General features: G+C 46.2%; 1 protein-coding gene and 1 long non-coding RNA gene across 20 annotated transcripts in view; one reads left to right on the top strand and one right to left on the bottom strand.

The window, feature by feature from the left end:
- Positions 1 to 20612, top strand: part of AUTS2 (activator of transcription and developmental regulator AUTS2) — a 1215487-nt gene that overhangs the window by 1183922 nt on the left and 10953 nt on the right. For 7 of the 18 annotated variants that reach the window (XM_035291974.3, XM_035291971.3, XM_078354301.1 and 4 more), the window contains 8 exons: positions 1931 to 2399; positions 3741 to 3994; positions 5068 to 5309; positions 6906 to 6950; positions 10406 to 10501; positions 12807 to 12878; positions 14122 to 14151; positions 15832 to 15903. In XM_035291974.3, coding sequence (XP_035147865.1) covers positions 1931 to 2399; positions 3741 to 3994; positions 5068 to 5309; positions 6906 to 6950; positions 10406 to 10501; positions 12807 to 12878; positions 14122 to 14151; positions 15832 to 15903 — 1280 coding nt within the window. The remainder of the gene's footprint in view (positions 1 to 1930; positions 2400 to 3740; positions 3995 to 5067; positions 5310 to 6905; positions 6951 to 10405; positions 10502 to 12806; positions 12879 to 14121; positions 14152 to 15831; positions 15904 to 20612) is intronic. The other 11 variants (XM_035291973.3, XM_054252469.2, XM_078354227.1 and 8 more) reach the window with 10 other exon arrangements.
- Positions 16841 to 20612, bottom strand: part of LOC144579934 (uncharacterized) — a 59380-nt gene continuing 55608 nt past the window's right edge. Inside the window, exon 6 of one of the 2 annotated variants that reach the window (XR_013528654.1) lies at positions 16841 to 17528. This is a non-coding gene — a long non-coding RNA (uncharacterized LOC144579934). Of the gene's footprint in view, positions 17529 to 19086; positions 20609 to 20612 lie in introns of those variants that run through there. The other variant, XR_013528653.1, reaches the window with a different exon arrangement.

The following is a 20612-nucleotide window of genomic DNA, read 5'->3' as shown; positions in this document are numbered from 1 at the left end:
GAGTGGGAGTGTGGAGCTGTAGTGTGCTGTGATCACACCCGTGAATACCCAGTGCAGTCCAGACTAAGCAACCTGGAGAGACCGCGCCCTAAACCAAAACCCAGAAAACCCGGAAATACATGGAGCCAACACGAACACCACATACTTTGCACGTTTGATGCCATGAGCTACGGAAGTTCACGCCCAGCGTAGTTCACTTCGGAATGCCTGAAAAACACCTTCATTTCAAAGGATATTGCAATCTATTCTCTTTCCGTTTCCAAACTATGTCGTAATAAAAGGATGCATCTTTTTGGCACAAAAATGTGGGAAGGATAAATTTCCCCCAACTGTATACAAAAGTACTCACTCCCAAGTGGGGCATTCTTTTCTATGTAATGCCATATTGGTCTTCCATTATTCTGCTTTGAGATTTTTGTGGAGTTTGGCTTATGGGGTACTCAACTAAGCCATTCTACTAAATGTGGACCTTAGACCTTTCAAGCTTTGGAGGACACACATCCTTTACATCCATACAGAAGCACCTGTTTTCTGTCTTTCTTTCACGATTGTAGAATTTCACTTGAAGTTCATATCCAAGCTTAGTCTCAATGTCCAGCACCCCTTCAACTTAGTTGGGTGGGGACCCCCATGTGGTCCAGGGGGACATGCGTCAAAGCTCTAGCAGACGTAGCCCAAAGGAAACTTAATTTCAGTCCCTGTTGGCACCTGTGATCTCAGATGGTGCTGGGATTAGGCCATGGGCACTAGCAGACCTGCCTTTGGACTTGGAAGTTGAGCACTTGCTAAACAAAAAATTATCTGTAAATGCCGAGTGTGTCCCTTTGGTCAAAGTGGCAAGAGGAAGGGAAGGCCGAGAAAAAACATCCGTGTGATGGTAAATAATGTTTGACTCATTTGCTATTGAAAACACTTCTCTTTTGTGTATTCAACAAATGTATTTGTTTTAAAAGGGAAAAATCAGCTTGTCAACCATTGTTTCTTAATTGTAATGCCATAAAAGACTTTCTGGAGATTAGAGAAAACATTCGTTTTTCTGAGTGTAGTCTAAGCTGCACTTCTTTCTTTTTCTTTCCTTCTTTGACAGTGTCTCGCTCTGCCGCCCAGGCCAGAGTGCAGTGGTGCCATCTCAGCTCACTGCGACCTCCACCTCCCAGGTTCAAGCAGTTCTCCTGCCTCAGCCTCCCAAGGAGCTGGGACCATAGGCACCTGCCACTACGCCCGGCTAATTTTTGTATTCCTAGTAGAGACAAGGTTTCACCGTATTGGCCAGGCTGCTCTTGAACTCCTGACCTTGTGATTTGTCTGCCTCAGCCTCCCAAAGTGCTGGGATTACAGGCGTGAGCCACCACACCTGGCACTTTTTTTTTTTCTTTTATAGAGACAGAGTCTCACCACGTTGCCCAGGGTGCTTTTGATCTCTTGGGCTTCAGCAGTGCTCCCACCTGCCTTCTGAGTAGCTGGGACTGTAGCACACAGCACCACACCTGGCTCATTTTTAATTTTTTTTTGTAGAGACAGGGTCTTGCTATGTTACCCAGACTGGTCTCGAATGCCTGGGCTCAAGCATTCCTCCCAGCTCGGCCTCTCAAGGTGTTAGGGTTACAGGTGTGAGCCCGCATGCCTGGCCCTAGGCTTCTTTCTTGAATGCAGTCTCCTCTGGCTGGCCGGCCTTTTCTCTCCCCTCCCACACCCCCAGGTGCACTGCTGCTCATGGGCGAAGGCTGTTCCCTCATCTTTCTCCATCCACCATCGACCCCATTTGCTGTGGGCTCATGCGCCTGCGGGTGGTGGAGACAAGGACCCAAGCCAGGAGGGTTGGTTCCAGGCCCTGCTGCTGGGGCTGTGTCGTAGCCATGGACTTTGCTCTCCGTCCTTACCCCACACTCACGTGTTGCCTGTGGTTTTGTCTTTGCTCTCTCCCATGCAGATCCGGAGTTAGGTGTTGGCACGCTACCAGAACATGACAGCCAGGATGCAGGGCCGATTGTCCCCAAGATATCGGGTTTAGAGAGAAGCCAGGAGAAGAGCCAGGACTGTGGCAAAGAGCCCATCTTTGAGCCTGTGGCGCTTAAAGACCCCTGCCCTCAGGTCGCACAGCCGATAACCCAGCCCCAGACGGAGCCTCAACTCCGAGCACCTTCTCCGGACCCTGACTTGGTGCAGCGCACAGAGGCCCCGCCTCAGCCCCCACCTCCGAGTGCACAGCCACCGCAGGCCCGGGAGGCCCAGCTCCAGCCCGCCCCGCAGCCTCAGGTGCAGAGGCTCTCCAGGCCACATTCCCCCACCCAGCTGCTCCATCAGAACCTCCCACCTGTGCAGGCCCACCCCTCCGCTCAGAGCCTCTCCCAGCCACTGTCAGCCTACAACAGCAGTAGCTTAAGCCTCAACAGTTTAAGGTGAGCGGCCAGTCTTTGGCCTGACTTTTGCCCTCTCCCTGGGGATCAAGCGGGTGGGAGTGGGAGAGGGACCCACAGGGAGACTGCAGTGTCCTTGTTGGAAACATCATCCTTTTCTCTGAGACCGGAGACAGGGAAGGGGGCTGTTTGGGTGAGTGAGACTCTGGTCTTTTGGGAAAGGACAGGTTAGCATGGGTGGACGGTGAGGACATGTAAAGAAGTAACTTGAGAGAGTGAAGGCTGAAGGAGAGGAAGGCTTGGAATGCCGTGGGCCAGGGAACCCAGCAGCAGCGAGAGGCTGGGGGTCGAAGCCTGGGGCGCAGCAGAGGCCGCAGAGTGTGAGCAGAGCCTTTGAAGGGAGGCTCTTTGCCGCTGATGGAAGAAATGTTAAAGAAAACTCCGTCTCCCTGCGGTCCCAGATGCAGGAAGATTGGGACCCAGTGAGTGTTCCAGTGTCGGTTTTTTTTTTCCATCGTGATTTACTTTCTCCTATGTGGGTCAGAGGATTGGGGAAGAAAGGAAACAGGCTGAATTTAGAGAAAGTGAGAAATTTCTGCTTGGAAATCTGGGCTCTCCTCTGTCTTGTTTTTGCCAAGTTACAAAGAAACTTCTAAAAAGTAGCACAGAGGAACACAGTGAAGAAAAGAGAGGCAGAAACCCAGTGCGTAGTGCCAAGTAGCACCGACCTTGGTGCCCAGGGGCTCTGATTCTAACCCGGCACTGCTCCTGAGCTGTGTCTTTGTTACTGTTTTCCTTTTGAAAACCCGGTGGCTTTGGTGGTTCCGGCCCTTGCTTTTTTCTAAGGGAAGACAGTCTTTGGGAAGCAGGTTTTCTTCCCCAGGGAGCCAGGCCCGGCCTCTGACCCCTGGGCCGTTTCTGTGGCCTCCAGTCCATAAAGGTGACTTGAGAACCTGGATTCCACCTCTTGTTCGTGTCTCCTCATTGAAGAGGTAACAAGACAGGTGGGGTGAACTCAGATCATCATTTTTTTATCCCTTTTTGTTAACCGTTGCTTTATAGGAGATGTAGCTAGTGGAGGATGGGAAGGCTGGGGATTTTCTTAGGGCAGAGCTGAGAATCTGGCCACAAGGGTTAGGCAGAATGAGCTGTCAGGACACCAAGATGCCCCACAGCTCTGAAGCAGCAGTTTGGTTTCCTCTGCCTGTAGCGGTGGGGAAGTTTGCAGGAGTTGTGATTTCAGAGAGTGTGTGCATATGGGGAGGATCTGCAAAGAGGACGGGGTGGGAGAGACTGTGTTGAGGGTTTAGGGGAGGGAGATAGGATTCTTTTTTAAAGAGAATACATTGCTTACCTTTATTTATTTTTTTCTTGCTCTGATAGCAGTAGCAGAAGCAGCACTCCAGCGAAGACTCAGCCTGCCCCTCCTCACATCTCCCACCACCCCTCTGCCTCCCCGTTCCCCCTCTCCCTGCCCAATCACAGCCCCCTGCACAGCTTCACGCCCACCCTCCAGCCCCCCGCACACTCACATCACCCCAATATGTTTGCCCCTCCCACTGCTCTGCCTCCTCCACCACCACTGACATCAGGAAGTCTGCAGGTGCCGGGACACCCGGCGGGGAGCACTTACTCAGGTAGGATGGGGGAACCGGGGCTGTTGACCCCCACACCCACTGCCCCTCACAGGTTAGCCTCACCCTACCCAAGTTGTGCTGATGGCAAGGTTGCATTTGCCTACAGTTTTCTCTTTCCTTGTAATCTTCTTCAAACCCTCTCTGGCCTGAGGTCCAGCAGAAATGCCTATCAGCACCCATACTAAGCTAGCTCAGCCCCTGTGAATCAGACACTGCCCAAAGAGCGTGGGTTTGTATGGGGGCGTTTGGGGGCATTTCCAGCTCAATTCAGCCACTGAGTGGTCAGACCCAGGTAGCGTGTGTCCTGTCACCTGGGCTCCCCTGAGACTGATGGAAGCTTCCCTAAGCTTGTGTCTGTTTCACTCCAGGATCTTAGATTGTGTCCTGGTTTAAGGGGTTTCTTTTCACTGGGCAGGGCCTTCTCCTGCCTCCTTGGGAGAGGACACACTCTTTGTGACAATATATCCCAGAATTTTAAGGGCAGACCTTGTGGTAGACATGGGATCCTTTCTCCTCACCCACGTTAATCAGATCAAGTGTCCCAGTTTGGGCGCTAATACAGAGAGCCATATAGTGGTAATTGACACTTGAAGAGGGCATGCCAGCCCTGTCATGTGAGCAGCTGACATTAATAGTGTGCTGTCACTGCTCCCAAGCACTTAAATGTGCAAACTGCTTTAGCCCTCACAAACCCACAAGTTAGGCAATATTATTGTCCCCCTCTTAGAGATGGGGAAACCGGCCCTCAGATGGGTTATTTGCCATGCCCAGGGTTACTCAGCTGGTGGTGACAGCTGGAATGGGACTCTGGTGTTTGGCCTGGAGTCTGTTCACCATGTCGATAGACCGCCTGCCTGTCCCTGGGAACTGGGAGACCAGGTAGAGAACAGGGAGACAGGATGCAACCGGGCCTTGGGCCCCTGGGCTTTGTTGATTGCTCCTCTTTGATCTCAGGGCCCAGCCGCACCGTCACCCCTGTCACTGTGTCAGCCCCATATCCCTGCACAAGAAGGCACTCTGATGTCCTGTTCTGAAGGAAAAGTTGCCATCATCTCCCTCTTCTTCTCTTCCAGAGCAAGACATCTTGCGACAGGAGCTGAACACTCGTTTTCTGGCCTCTCAGAGTGCTGATCGCGGGGCTTCCCTGGGCCCTCCGCCCTACCTGCGGACTGAGTTCCATCAGCACCAGCACCAGCACCAGCACACGCACCAGCACACACACCAGCACACCTTCACGCCGTTCCCCCACGCCATCCCGCCCACCGCCATCATGCCGACGCCAGCACCTCCCATGGTGCGTACCCCAGGCAGAAATGTGAGGATAAGTAGAGCACGACTCTTTTCATTATGCAGCACGTGGGGCTGGGCTGGGCTGGGCATCGGAGCCACCAGAGATCAGATGGGGAGTGTCAGCCGTTGGCTGGAGAGAAGGGAATGTATCCTAGTGACCTCAGGGGCCTAAAGTAGGAACTTCTAGGCAGTTGTCGCCAGCACTGTGGATGCCCTCAAAACAGTCATGTCGAGCATTGATGGCTAACTTCTTAAAGGGTTGTTTTGTGTTCTTGAGCATCCGGGGACTGTCAGCAGATAGAAAATGCACCTGCTTGTGCTCTGCACCACGTGCTAGCACATAAGCGCTTGCAGGGTCGGGGGGTGGGGGGGTGGGGTGAAGAAGAGACGAGAGAAGGGAGAGAGGCCTCTGCCGGCAGGCTGGGACTGCACTAGGTGCCGCTCGCTCGTCCCAGCGGTTTCCCTAAGCCCGCCCTGTTGGAGGTGCTCTATTTCTTGTATTTCCTGAGACAAGCCCCTGGTCTGGTATTGTGCTCAGGTGTTCAGGGATCCCTGCAGGGAGGAACCACTGGCCATGACATGGTCTTGGTCTTCACTGGGGGCTACCTCATGGGAAACACTTTGGAATTTTTTTTTAAAGTTAATAACCGTAATTGATAGTGCTGTATTAGAATGCTAAATATTGTGAGATAGAGTCCTGTCTCTAACAGTGAGGATTAGAGCCATTTTTTACTTATTTAATTATTAATATTGTAGGAAATACTAGATTTTAAGGCCATTACTATAGGCATTGTGAGAATAAATTGCATGATTTTAAAAGGAGTCCCCTTCACCCAACTTTGCTTCCCCTCCTTCCTCTCCCTCCCCCATCTTGTTCAACTGACTTTTTAAAGTTTGTTTTATACATTTTATTTCAAGGAATATTAGCAATGAGGCCTTGTGACCAAAAATATTTTTTTAATAGCAAATCCTGTCTCTTTTTTGGATGAACTATGCTTCTCAATAATTAGATTTTGAAGAGCCTGAGATTTTGAGAAAGTTTTCTGCTGGCCTGTGTGAGCTGTTTCACAGATAAATTTAACCAAGGGTAGTTACAGCATCAATATGATGGCATTATTGAGAGGAGACAATAGTTTACTCCCTTTCTGTTCAAACGAAAGGCTGCTTGGCCTATCCTAGATCACCTGGTATTTGGGTGTAACACATTTCAGAAGACAGCTGCATGTACAGTTTTTCTGTCAAAGTAAAGATAAAAATAGGGGGAATTCACTGGATAAATCCGACCACAAGTGCTCCCCTCTGTCTGATTTATCTGGATACGTGTCTGTTTTCTCCCGTTCGGATGTTTGGTTAGTTCCAATACGTAGAAAGAAAGCAGTGGAAAGAAAGGCATCCTGGGGTGTGCAGAGCCCAACGCGCCGCATGGATTTTCACTTTGTTCTTCCATTTCTGTTGGTTTCTTGTCAGGGACACTTAGGAGCTCAGAATGGTTTCGTGTGTAATGAGGTTATTGAGTCTGATGACAGCTTAATGACAGGGAAGCTTTGTAGGGCCACCTCCACTGTAGCAGTGAAAAAAAATGCAGATGAAGTAACTAGCTTTTGCTTTGATCCCTTTACAGTTTGACAAATACCCTACAAAAGTTGACCCCTTCTACCGGCACAGTGTGAGTTTCATTACCATGCTACACATTGAATGTAACTGCTTTGCCATTTGTGTGCTCTTGCCACAGATCAGTCAATGACTGGCAGCCTTCCTTAATCATCTTTGCAAGAGATCCCATTGCTCCTCGCCACTTTGGATGCTTGCTTTTGTGGTGTTTTGCTTTTGGTAAAGATGCAGTATCATCGTCTGAATCAAAAGATCGTAAGCACTCCGAAGGCCTGAACGCAGAGCTTCCACTTCGGTGGAAGTCGGGCGTCTGTCCTGCAGAGTGAGGTGTCTGCCGTGGAGTCATTAGAGGTCCAGGAGAGTCTGAAATCTCAGCATTTCAGTCGTCAGCGAATTACTTCCTCTAAACAGAACGTCCCTTGTCTTTTTGACTCATGACTCTTTAACAAGTAGATTTTCATTTGCTCTGGACTAAATGTAGAATCCTCTTCCACGTGGCCGGTGTTGTTCTGTTGACGTTGTTACAATGGAAAGTAAAACTATCACTTAATTAAGAGAAACTCCCAAAATGGAAATGAGTGAAATTTTTCTCTTTAAACTCATTCTCCTTTATTTAAAAAACAAAACAAAATAAAACTTGTTTAATGCAATTTTAAGAGTCTCTTCTGGAAGGAACCTCAATTGATAACACCCTGAGTTAATGTTGAGCTAACCTGTAAGAAGAGAGCTGCTTTTATTCAATGATCTTGAATATTTCCATGATATTTTGATGATGGGGTGAATACTGCATCATTTTTATCTGAAAATTTTCAAGTTTCTTTGCCAGTAATTTTTTTTTTTTAATGAAACCAGAAAAAAAAGAGGAGGTTAACGTTGCTTGTAGCCCTGTTGATTCACGAACTCAACTGTTCCTGCTTCGATCTGTAGATAGTGTTATCTTATCATTGGAGCAGAAGTGCTGCTTTAATAGATCAGCAAAGACCGAATTCATTCATACTCTGAACGAGATAATTAGAAACTGTGTTAGTCAAGAGTATAGCTGAGAAGTCAAGACTAGAAAATATTAGAAATCAATTGAGAATTATGTACTCTAGAGGCATTTAGAAATGAAATGAAAGACCTCTTCAAAAAAAAAAAAAGTTAGAGAAGTGTATTTGAGTGATGACCCCTTTCCCTCCCTCCCTGCATGGTTCCCCACGTTCCGCTCAGGGCTGGGATACAAAAACATATTTCATGGGGACACGCAAAACCCAGTAGACGTGTGGGCTTCCTCCTTGGGTCTGGCCCATGGATGTCACCATTCTGCCCCTAGTCTATACTTTGCTGATTTAAAGTAAGGACCAGCTAACAAAATAATTTCTATAGAAAGTTTAGTGTGCCCAACAAGTGACCCAGATTCACTTTGTGGGACCCACTGTGGTGCCTTCTGGTGCGCATATTCGACCGTCCTAGACTGAAGATGGAGAAGAAGCCTGAAGGCCTGAGTTTTTGGAAGGTGTATGTATGTATGTATTCTTACTTAGGTGCTACAGGTTTTTAGGCAGGGAGAGGAATAGTCAGCTCTGTTTATGCTCTAAGAGGTCAGTAATGGACAAAAGCAAAAACAAAGTGGTAAGAACATCCAGTTTTTTTTTGGTTTTTGTTTTTGTTTTTTTCAGACGGAGTTTCGCTCTTGTTACCCAGGCTGGAGGGCAATGGCACAATCTTGGCTCCCCGCAACCTCCGCCTCCTGGGTTCAGGCAATTCTCCTGCCTCAGCCTCCCTAGTAGCTGGGATTACAGGCACGCGCCACCACGTGCGGCTAATTTTTTGTATTTTTAGTAGAGACGGGGTTTCACCACGTTGGCCAGGATGGTCTCGATCTCTTGACCTCGTGATCCACCCACCTCGGCCTTCCAAAGTGCTGGGATTACAGGCTTGAGCCCGGCCCATCCAGTTTTTAAATTGTAAACATGAAAGGGAAAATGCCCACCTGGAGGCCGAGTACTAGAGATGTGAGTGTGTTTTACTGTGGCACGTGTTGAAGTCCTCGGCTTCATTCCGTGTACTGTGGGAGAGTTATTTCATACTAGAGTTATAGTGGCTAACATGGGAAGTGCTTGGTCTCCCCTGCTTTCGGGATTAGAACATTATCAGGGGAATTAAGATGCAATGAACTCAAGTATCTAAAACACAATTTTAGACTCAAAAGTAGTTTTAAATGAGGGCACTTGGCTCGCAATCACTGTTTAAGTGGATTTAGTTCAATATCAATTAGTCTAAAACTGTGCTGCATCATTGAAGGGAGCAAAATGAAATAAAGACCAACAGAAAAAGGACGTGCTCCGAAAACGGGATTGCGAAATGTGAATTTCAGTCATTACCAAAAATAGCTTATCCAAATCCTTTATTGAGAAGAGCTTCAGTTATTACGTTTTTCAGATACTAAACAACCACGAGGGCGGAGCATTATTTAAAATGTTTGTATGGTGACCTGATGACAGTAGATAGAACCAGACCAATAGGACCTCAAAAATATTAAATTTTTAGAAGGAAAGATGTGTTTGCATTGTCTTCAGATTGTCTCTCTTTCTTTCCACAACTGTGTCCTTTTATGGGCTATTGATTTCGGAAAATTCATAGTCTTCATTCAGAATCATTCTTTTCCCGTCATAGAGTGGACTCCTACATGAAGGGCTGGGCTTGAGTGTCCTCCAAAGAGCTTGTTCATTTAATAGCAGATACCATTCAGAAGTGGCCATAGAAATTCAGACTTCATACGTTAAAATGGAAGTGCTTTGGGTACCTGAGACTTCAGAGCAAACGAAAGCTCGATGGTAATATTCCAGACTCGGGTGAGGCCTGTGCAGTGAGAATCCATCTTCTAGACACATTGCCAGCTCCACGTAAAGTACACATCGAGTCCGTTTACGCTTTCACAAATATCTGTCATGATTTTAGATGAGAGAATTTCATTGTCCTCTGGAACTGCCACTTATACAGCCTAATGAAGCAAGGATTCTGAATATGTTCTCATTTCCTCAAACTATTAAAAATCTAAAAGTACTAATTGAGTTTTAATGGTGTAAAATCCCAGCACTCATGAAGACTTCTTTTTCTTTTTTTTTTTTTTTCCTTTTTTCTGTCTCCTTCCCCGTCCCCCGCCCCTTAACTTGTAATTTTTGAGCATCTTATTTGGCTCAGGATCCCTCCTGTTTTGAAGTGCATTAAAGTCTCCAATCATTTAGGACCTCTATCCAAAATTAATAATTAGAAAAGCTCCCTTTCTAACGATGCCCTCATGCGGGACGTCATTTGCTGGCTGACTGACCCTGAACTACTTTTAACTTTGTACGTTACACATCCATGGCACATCTGTGTGATCATTTCATCACGGCTTCTTGGCTGATAGCATCAAACTGAGATTACTTGGCTTGCTCGTGTCAGTGTCTTTCTGTGGGAAGGGAATTTGAATATGTCACTTGCCTCCTACTAAAATCTGTTTTTCCCCCTCTCCGTCTTTGGCCACAGCTCTTCCATTCCTACCCTCCTGCAGTGTCGGGCATCCCCCCTATGATCCCACCCACTGGCCCTTTTGGTTCACTACAAGGAGCATTTCAGCCGAAGGTAAGAAACCTCACAGTGAAAACACACAGGCATGTGTCTAAGTGGCGTCCCGGGCCAGGCGTGCAGGAAGTTCTGTGTCCTCCTGCCTGCGCACTGACAAATCAGTGAGGTCCTAAGTGACCACTGGGATTTGAGTGAGCCTATTTTTTTCTGAGTCCGTCTAGTTTTAAACGGCTGTGAAAATTTAATTTTCAAACTGTACTACCCACGTAATCTCAGTTAAGCTAAGATTTCTTGTGCTCTTTAAAATATACATAATACTTATTTTTTTTACTACCAATATCGTGGACATAACTTCTGGTCAGGAATTCTATGAAATGTCAGACACATGTGCGCCAAGTTATCCTTCAGATATATGTAATTAGTAAAGACACAAAGCTGAGTCCTTACTGATTTTAGTAGAAGTGGGGATAAAGGTTCCAAACTAACATTGTAACCTATGAATTCTCATTCTCCCTCATTTCCCTCACCAGCCCCATCAGCTGCAAACAGGGTCTGCCCGCAAGTGGGGGGGGGGGTCGCCTGCCATTTTGGTCCTCCTTTCTTTCTCCCTCTCTCTCTCAGCCATCCTGCCCCTGCAGGAAGACTTTGTCATCAGTTACTAACATCCTAGTGTGAAATGAACCTTTTCTCCTTTATCATAGCTAAATTCCATTCTACCTAGTCAGTGATAATGCCGTTCAGCGTTGGCTACAGCTGTCTCTAGTCATTCTTGAAGCAGCATCTTTGTAAATATACTTACAGTTCCTATTTCACTTTCATACAAAAATGAAAGAGTTGTACTTTTGTGTGAGTAACCACTTTCAAACTTGAAGGCCTTTTGCTGTGTGTCATTTGGGGTTTTCTGTTTTCTTCCCCCAACCCCCATCTCATTCTTAAGGTAAAACAGAGTTTTGGGCCAGAGTCTTCCAGGATAAGCACATAACTGCTTTTCCAAAGACATGCTGCATTAAAACTAAAGACAGGAAAAGAATTAAAAGGCATTAGAGGTGGGGTACCCCCTTCAGAATCAGCTGCATTGAACTGCACCCCATATGCAAGGTTACGGATACAGAAGGCTTTTATGACAGCCTCGTTAAACACCTCCTATCCAGAGATAAAACGATGGTGACTTAAGCTCCCCGTCTGCACTTTAGTAGTCCCTCAGACCCTGGTCTGTCCCCTCTAGGTTGCACCAAATCTCTGGTGCCTCCCCAGGCAGACTGGTAGGTCATTTAATAAATTAGACTATTTCCCTCACTCACAATTATCCAATCACACAGAAAACTACATCTGGGCAAGAAAGTGTCTCTTCTGGTATTGAAATAGGCCTTTCCAGGCCATCGTCCTGATTGAATATGTAGATTGCAGTTCATTAGTGGAGTTCTTCATATGTATGCAAATCAGGCTGTTAACAACTCCAGCTTAATTGTTAGTTGTACTGCAGCTGATTGCTTTTCTTTCTTTCCTTCTCTTCCCCCTTCTCCTTGTCATCAAGCCTCATGCCTGAACCTGAGCTCCTTTTCCCCACGAGTTTAACTTCCTGGTGTGGGGGGTGTTCATGGAAGTTGTGATTTCTTCAGTCGAGTAACTGCTGTTGTCTCTCGAATCCTTTCCCACTAGAAAGTAGTGACTGCCCAAAGTGGCTTCTTAGTGCTGCTAATTCAAAGGACAGAAGCTCACAGATAAGGTTAATATCATTAGTAATACTTGCGAATGGTGAGCATAGGTAAGACAAAGCGAAATTGCCTTAGAAGTCATCGAGGAGCAGATCTGCGAGGTCCCTGAGTTAGGTTCTCTTGTCCCACTCCCATTTCCACCACTGCTAATGAGTAATTACTGAGTGTAATTCCTTGTTATTGTCTACCAGTTAAAATTGAGAGCTTAATGTCTGTAAAATACTTTTAGTGATTCTGATGAGGAACACCTGATACTGCCAATTATAATAACGTTCACTTAAGCATTTCTTAGAATATATGGTGATGAAGCAAAAACAAAACCAGTGATAGTCACTGCCATGGGTTCCTTCAGAAGAGGAGGTCCAGGGCAGCGTTCACATTCGTTGCTTCTCTTTTTCGGTCCTGTGCCTTTTACTGCAGTGAAATGTTCTGGGGACCTCTCTCTGCTTTTAGATGCCATTGCTGGAGAGAGCAAGCTGTGGTCCGGCCCCCTTGAGAAAGAGCCTGTGTGCTCCCTGAGAAAAATGAATCTTGCATTTCAGAAGCAAACAAATGCAGTTTGGCTTGCTCGTGTAGAAGGAGAGGAGGATCTTGCTTTTGCGTCACCTGTTCCGTGCTTCCTAAGCTGTGCTCTAATTGATTTGCAGACCTCCAACCCTATCGATGTCGCCGCTCGGCCTGGGACAGTCCCACACACTTTACTCCAAAAGGACCCGAGGGTACGTGCAAAGTCGGGCCTGGTCTCAGGTGACACCGGGGGGGTGTGTTTGCATGGGCCAGCCAGCCCCGGGCTCCCGTCTTCCTTAGCGCCTTTGAGAGAGCTGTTATTTCAGCTGTTCTTCTACTTGGAGGAAAATGCCAGTTGCTCTTAAAAAGCACAGTCTTTCCTGTGCACTGCGGGCATATGACATAAAGAGACTGACTTGCCAATGGGAGAAAAGAGGAATGACTTATGGTCCCCGCCCAGATATGGGACACTGTATAGTTCTTACTTAACCAAACCTCTCTGTGTCCTTCAGTTTTCCTGCCTAAGTGAGGTAGCTATGGAGTGTTTGGAATGGAAAAGCACTAGCGCTGAGCACTTTTCCTGGAAGTCAGGCTGTACGTCCTCCCCCTTGCCTGGGGTCAGGAAGTTACCGTACTGCACAGCCCTTTGGCCCTGTATTTTTAATGTGCTAGGGACCCTTTTGTACTCTAGAGCTAAATAAAATATCCATTATGCTTTGGTTATGTTGTTTATTCATAATTTATTACCACCGCTACTTCCAAAAAAGGAATTCCAAGTTACACGATAGATACAATTTTTGCCTCGTTGTTATTACAGTCATCTTTATACTAAATATGAAAAAATAATCGTCTTTAACAATATTGTCTTTTTACCTACATAAGGGCAGTCAGAAATTGATAACCAGAGTTAGATAGAAGTTTAAAATGACTCAACTATGTAAGTATGTCACGATGTGTAGTGAACTTCTTGCAAATGTCTAATAGCTGTAAATGATGTAAAGTCATCAATTGAAGGGTGTTGGTAAAGATAGCCTAATCCTGCTGTATGGATGGAAAGGACACCTCTCCCCAGATACCAGTTAGCATACAGCTTTAAAAGCCTGGGGTCTGCAGGTCGTTCTCCCTCAGACCTACCTGGTGTGGTTTGGAGCTTAAGACAGTGAAACTCCTGGTATGTGATGTGAGCAAATCCTGGTGCCAGAGGGCACATTGCTATTGATTAAACTTGTAAAGGGGCTTGTCTGCGTAGATGTACCAAGGCTTGTGAAGTGGGGGAGGGGACGCTTGGCACTTTGATAGTGTGAAAATGGGTTAATTATTCTCTAAAAGGGCTTCATTTAAAAGTAAAATTCTAACATTTTAATTTCCCCTCCTAATGAAGCACTACAAATTTGTTAATTAGAGCAATTGTTTGAGTGACAGGCATGTAACCAAGTTGTCATTTTCTCTTCACAGTTGACAGATCCTTTCAGACCTATGTTAAGGGTAAGAAAGCTTCTTATAGATCTGTTTTGCAACCTCTGTTTGACTCCCTGTGAGTTAAAAATACAAGTCTATTACAAGGAAGTAAACCATAGAAGAGTTGGAATAAGACACTGGAATGACAGTGATTGGTTTTTTTCAGGTAGTGTGACTGAAAATGGCCTCAATTGTTTTGCTTTGACAGTTGGAGGAAGCCAGGCCATTGGCTTTTTTATCTACCAAATTCAGCTGAGTCAGATCTCTTGTTAGCAGTTCTGGTAAAAGGTTTGACTAGTTGGAACTTAAGGGGAAAAGACTTCAGCTATAGACTGAAGTTAGTCTCTCTTGCACTTAGAAAATACGTATCTGGGTCTATTTATTTTGGCTGGAGGCTCCCTGTTTTTGCACTAAGTGACATTGACTTGTCGTAGCCTCTTGACCTCTTTTTAAGGTGCAGGAAGGAGATACTCTAAGCATTTGGTTTCTTAACATCTTGCTTAAAGCAAATTGTTCTTGAGGTCTGGAGAGTGGCCAGTGCGATGACCTCTAAATGATTGCCGACTTACCTGGGGGTTGTAAGACAGACATAGCGAATTGTTGGACAGAGATAGATAGACAGCAGATTTCTTGCTATTCTTAACTCATTTCTAGGGCATATAATCAGATAATTTGATTTCTCCAGGGGAAAAAGGACAATTGTGTCATCAGTTAGGTGAGGCAGTGTATTATTTGTGATTTCAAACTACCCATAATTTCATTGCAAGAGAACTGACCCAGACTTGCATTTAAGTATATGTTTCAGCAACAGCTCCTTACTGTAGAAACCAGAATCTTCTGTTCTTTGCCACCGTAGAATGGGGCTGTGTTTCTTCTCATCTGTCCAGTAGTTACTAATCGTGCACTCCGAACTTATGGGTAAATTACTTAGTGGAAATGAAGTAAGGAGGTGGTCCCCGCCCACTGACACTCACAGCACTCCACTCCTTATAAAGCAAGGCATGAAAATAATTGGAGAGATAGGGATTCAAATTCAACCCCAGAGGGAGGAGGAGGGACTTGAGATCTGCGGAGGCCTAGAGAATAGGAAGGAAGGAATTCTCCTTTTCTTTAAACTTAAGAAGAATCCCCACCAACATGAATGGGAGTTGACTCTTAGCATTTATGGTCACTGGGCTTCAATCAGAATGTGGTGTATTTCTTTGTACCACTTTGGGGGTTCAAATAAAAACAACCACAGTCTTGGGGGCGGTTAGGACAGGCTCCATACCCTCTGATTTTGAGTTGACTCACAGACATTCAGTAATGAGCCCTTCGGAACAGCTGATTTGCATTATAGCATGGCAGCATTTGTTAAGTAGGGCTCCCACTTTACCAGCTCTGCCAGCTGGCATCAGAAAAGAAAGAGAAAAGACACAGAGTGTGGGATTCAGGCTTTTGCCATCTTGTCCTTGGTAACCGGGGAGGTCCTTGTCAATGTGGTTTTCTGAGTAGCAGCCCTCGTGGGGAGAGAGCGGGGAACTGGCTGTGACTCCCTTGTGACTGGGCTGAAGGCACTTGGAGAGTACAAAGCACTCTTGTTTCGTGGAAAAAAAAAAAAAAAAAAAAAGCCTCTACAGCCAAAATCTGCTGAAAGCTTTGGGGAAATTGAAGGTGGTTTTCTCTGAAATTTCTTCCTCCTAACCACGTTGCTCTTTCTTGTTCCAGAAACCAGGGAAGTGGTGTGCTATGCATGTTCACATCGCCTGGCAGATTTACCACCACCAACAGAAAGTCAAGGTCAGTCCAACCTTCCTGGCATAGGGAAGAATGGGATGGGCATGTGTGTGTGTGACCTACTCAGGAGAACCTGCTCAAGGAGCATTGAAAATAGGTGCTAAAGACCCATAGTCAGGAAGGATCAAGCCCCCCTTGGAAAAGCTACTCCAAAGTCTTATCTTTTATTTTTATTTTTTCCCTAGAGTCAGGATCTCACTCTGTTTGCCAGGCTAAAGTACAAGGGCACAATCGTAGCTCACTGAGGTCTTGAACTCCAGGGCTCACGTGATCTTCCCTTCTCCGTCTCCCAAGCAGCTGGGACTTCAGGCATATACCACCATGCTTGGCTAATTTTTTTTTTTTTTTTTTTTTTTTTTTGAGATGGAGTCTCGCTCTGTCACTCAGACTGCAGTGCACTGACGTGATCTCTGCTCACAGCAACCTCCGCCTCCCAGGTTCAAGCAGTTCTCTGCCTCAGTCTCCCAACTAGCTGGGATTACAGGTGCCCACCACCACGCCCGACTAATTTTTATATTTTTAGTAGGGACGAGGTTTCACCATCTTGGCCAGGCTGGTCTTGAACTCCTAATCTCATGATCCACACGCCTCAGCCTCCCAAATTGCTAGGATTACGGGCATGAACCGCCACACCCAGCCTTCTTGATTATTTTTGTAGAAATGATCCCATTGTGTTGCCTATGCTGGTCTCAAACTTCTGGCCCCAAGCACTTCTCCCATCTCAGCCTCTCAAGTAGCTGGGATTACAGTGCAAGCCACAGCAGCCCAAGAGATGAGTCCAAGAGATCTGGACAGTAGCCAGGGCCGTAGCTCACACCTCTGATCCAAGCACTTTGGGAAGCCAAGCTAAGCACCTCGGATTGCTTAAACCCAGGAGTTTGGAAATCATACTGCTCATTAGGGAAACCACGAGTGAAATTACAAAACAAAAACAAACTGATAATGCTCTGGGGTTTTGTTCCCCGCTTTTTATAATTTTGTCATTTTATTGATCCAGTGGGCTTGAATATGGATTAAGTGGTAAAATAAAGCTTTTGGAAATAAAATTATAGTGACCAAGAATAAGAATCCAGAAAATACTTTGCATCTGGGAAGAGCTACAAATGACTGTTGGTTTTGGGTTTTTGCAAAAATGGCGACTGGTGCATTCTTTTCATTTTCTGGCTTTGGGAAAATGGTCACGTCATGTATGCCGTACATGAGGACGTTGCTACCGCACTGTCACTGGTCCTCCTGATGTGATGGTCAGTGCCGGGGGCTGGAATACCGTGAGTACTGGCAGGGATTTTTCTTTTTTGTCTGTATTTTCATCATAGGGATGAATATCTTCTACGATTTGCTAGAGCCTTTATGACTCAGTAGGAAGGACCTCAAGAACTTCCGCAAGTGACTAGATACAGGATCAGCGCTTGGCTTAGGGAACGAAGTATTGCTAACAAGTCCGTATTTCACAGTCTGGGTATTTACAGGCTGTGTGATGCTGCCGGCATAAACGGGAGCAAACAGGCCATCCAATAAGCTCCACTTGGTCCATTTCTCCATGAACAAGCTTTTAGTCCTGATGGCATTCGGGAGCTCTCATGAAAGAAATACAGGAGACCAGTGAGCCAGGAGGTAGAGCTCTTCGCCTGGAAGAGAAATGTTTTTAAAAGGGTTACATGATGTTTAAAATAAAACAACCCAAGTCCCATCCACTTGAGAAGCTGAGGCAGGGGCATCCCTTGAGCCTTGGAGTTTGAGTCCAGCCTGGGTAACATAGCAAGATCCCATCTCTTAAAAAAAAAAAAATGAGTAAAAAACTAAAACAACTTAGTTAAAAGTTAAGCAACAAACCCCAGTAAATGAGGTCACTAAGATGCTTTGCTTTGGTTGCCGAATACCTCCTCTTTCTTCTAATATGCTATCCGTGAGTTCGGCTCACTTGTACTTTGTCGCTAGGGGAAGTTTAACGGGAAGCCTTGCGGTCTGTCTGAGGAAATGTGTGTGCTCTGAAGAGCTAACTAGATTTTGATGATGAGTTCGATTCACTTTTGTTCCGGCTGATGCGGCTAGTGGAACGGTAGGTAAGGCACATCCACCTTGTAACTTCTGTGAAAAGCGATGAGGGGTGCCGCATGTGCCACTGTAGCAAGCTCTTTCCCGTCACAGTGTCCCCAGTGACTTCAACTTTCATTATCCCAATTCCATTAGAAAGACCTTGAACATGAGAGCTTCGTTCATCTCCCCTTTTCAGCAGACTGCTCGTAATCCCCAAGCTCTATTTTGCTTCATGGCCCTAAGTTGTGGTTAATGGAACTGTGCTATGTACCATGCAGTATTAGTACTAAATAATTTGACCACCAAATTAAAGGAGGTACTCAAAAGATTTTTATAGATTCATAGTGAATTAGAAGCTTGGTTTTGAGGCTTGGCTATTACTTGATAGTGGGACGTAGATTGGAGCGGAAACTGCATCCTCCCTTTCTCTGTAACGTTCCTTTATGCATTCTGTTCGTCACTCACCCGGTATTTACTGAGAGAGCCTATGCCTGCAAGTGCCTTACTGTGCCGGGCTGGGGCACGCATCCTTCCTGGCATCTAGTTTCGCTGAGTTCAGTAATGGGTGTATGTATAAAAAGTGAGGAACGTGCATGTGCCCTCTTACTGGGGATCACTTCCAGCTAGAGGTGCACAGGCAGCTTCGCTTTCAATGGAGGTGATGGATGAGTGGGACATTGCCTTCAGCAGTAAGGGAATACCACAATTCCCTGTCTCAGACCCTCACGCCACGCTCTGTCAATATAGATGCCCCCTCATGGGGCTTTGCTGTTGTACAGCAGGGCAAGGATCCCTCAGCACATGAGGGAGATTGAGCTGAGGCTAGAATGGGGCTAAAGGGGCTGAGAGCATCAGATGAGTTCAAGAGATAGGAAGAGTGGCCAGGCACGGTGGCCCATGCCTCTAATGCAAACATGTTGGGATTGCTTGAGCCAGGAAGTTCAAGACCAGCTTAGGCCACAGAGAGAGAGACCTGTCTCTCTGGAAAAAAAAAATAGCTGGACATGGTGGCATGCATCTTCAGTCCCAGCTTCAGGAGACTGCGGCAAGAGGATCACTTCAGCCCAAGAGATGGAGGCTGCAGTGAATTATGATTGTGCCACTGCATTTCAGCCTGGACAAAAGAGTGAGACCCTGTGTCTTTTTAAAAAAAAAAAAAAAGAGTGAAAGTGAGAAGCAGGTGATAAGGGCAGTGAACACCCAGGAGACTGGATGGGGAAGAGGTCATAGCAAGGGAGAGTCAGCTGGAATCGGCAAGTCCCAGGACCCCAGGCCCCGGGTGCCGTGCTTATCCGACGTGTTGTGAAGCTGTTCAGAGAGAAAGCTGTCAAGAAACGAGGAGCCAGGGCAGTTTTGAAACCATGCTGGTTCAAGAGCCTTCAGCCTAGAGAATGATGCCAGGGACAAAGAGTGAGAGGAAGATTTTGAACCCATTTCTACTGCCTAAGAGGATGGTAGGCAGAAAGATTGGCCTGATGACAGATGAATAAGAGGAAACTGATCTCTGTCCATGATAAGGGTCTCACAGTCTGTTTCCTTTGCTTTTTGGAGACAGTCTCAGCCACTGCAATCTCCAGCTCCCAGGTTCAAGCAATTCTCATGCCTCAGCCTCCCAAGTAATTGGGACTACAGGTGTGCATCACCACGCCCAGCTGATTTTTTGTATTTTAGTAGACACCATGTTGTCCCAGCTGGACTTGAACTCCTGAGCTCAGGCAGTCTGCCCGCCTTGTCCTCCCAAAGTCCTGGGATTATGGTTTACTTATCTGGACCAACCCCTCCTCTTCCTAAGGTAATTGCAGTTGGTAGGAAGAGAAAGGGCCTCTGTCCGTTAAATTAATACTCCTCCCTTGTTTTTCTTTCTTGTTGCTGTTTTTTAATTATATAACAGCGATCATTTGAAAGTTAGCTTGTAGACATGCAAGTATTTCTTTGTAGCTTCGGTTACTAATGTACTGTGATGTATTAGAGTAATGGCAAAGAGTCATTAGGCAGTTAATTTATACAGATTATTCATGCAGAATTCCTAGTAAAATGAGGTTTATAACACTATTATTTTAAATCTTAAGAAAATGGACCTTTATAGCAAAATACTGAACTGCTTTGGGAGTGGTGGCAGGCTCCATAAATGGGATATGGTTTTATTTCTCAAACCATTAACTTTAAAGACCAAATGCAGCTGGGTGCAGTGGTTCACACCTGTAATCCCAGCACTTTGGGATCGTTTGAGGTCAGGAGTTCGAGACCAGCCTGGCCAACATGGTAAAACCCAGTTTCTACAAAAAATACAAAAATTAGCTGGGCATGGCAGCAGGCACCTGTAATCCCAGCTACTTGGGAGGCTGAGGCAGGAGAATCACTTGAACCCAGGAGGCAGAGGTTGCAGTGAGCTGAGATCACGCCGCTGCACTCAAGCCTGGGCGACAGTGAAACTCCAGCTCAAAAAAAGGACAGACCAAACGCCAGAGTTGTCACTTGGTATTTCTGGTGTAGGAGATCCTGCCGGCTGCAGGTCCGACAGTTGAGGGTGAAACGGTTTTTGGATCTCTGCTTTCTCTCACAGTGCCTGTAAACTTGAACCCCGGTGCACTGTTCACAGGCTCCAGCTCTTCACGGACACCTTTCTTCCTTGCTGTTGGCTTAGGGATTTCATCTCTTACTGTTCCCCTTGCTGT

Source organism: Callithrix jacchus, chromosome 2 (assembly GCF_049354715.1).
Source record: "Callithrix jacchus isolate 240 chromosome 2, calJac240_pri, whole genome shotgun sequence".
Classification (NCBI taxonomy): Eukaryota; Metazoa; Chordata; class Mammalia; order Primates; family Cebidae; genus Callithrix; species Callithrix jacchus.
This window is presented reverse-complemented; position numbering and strand designations above follow the sequence as displayed.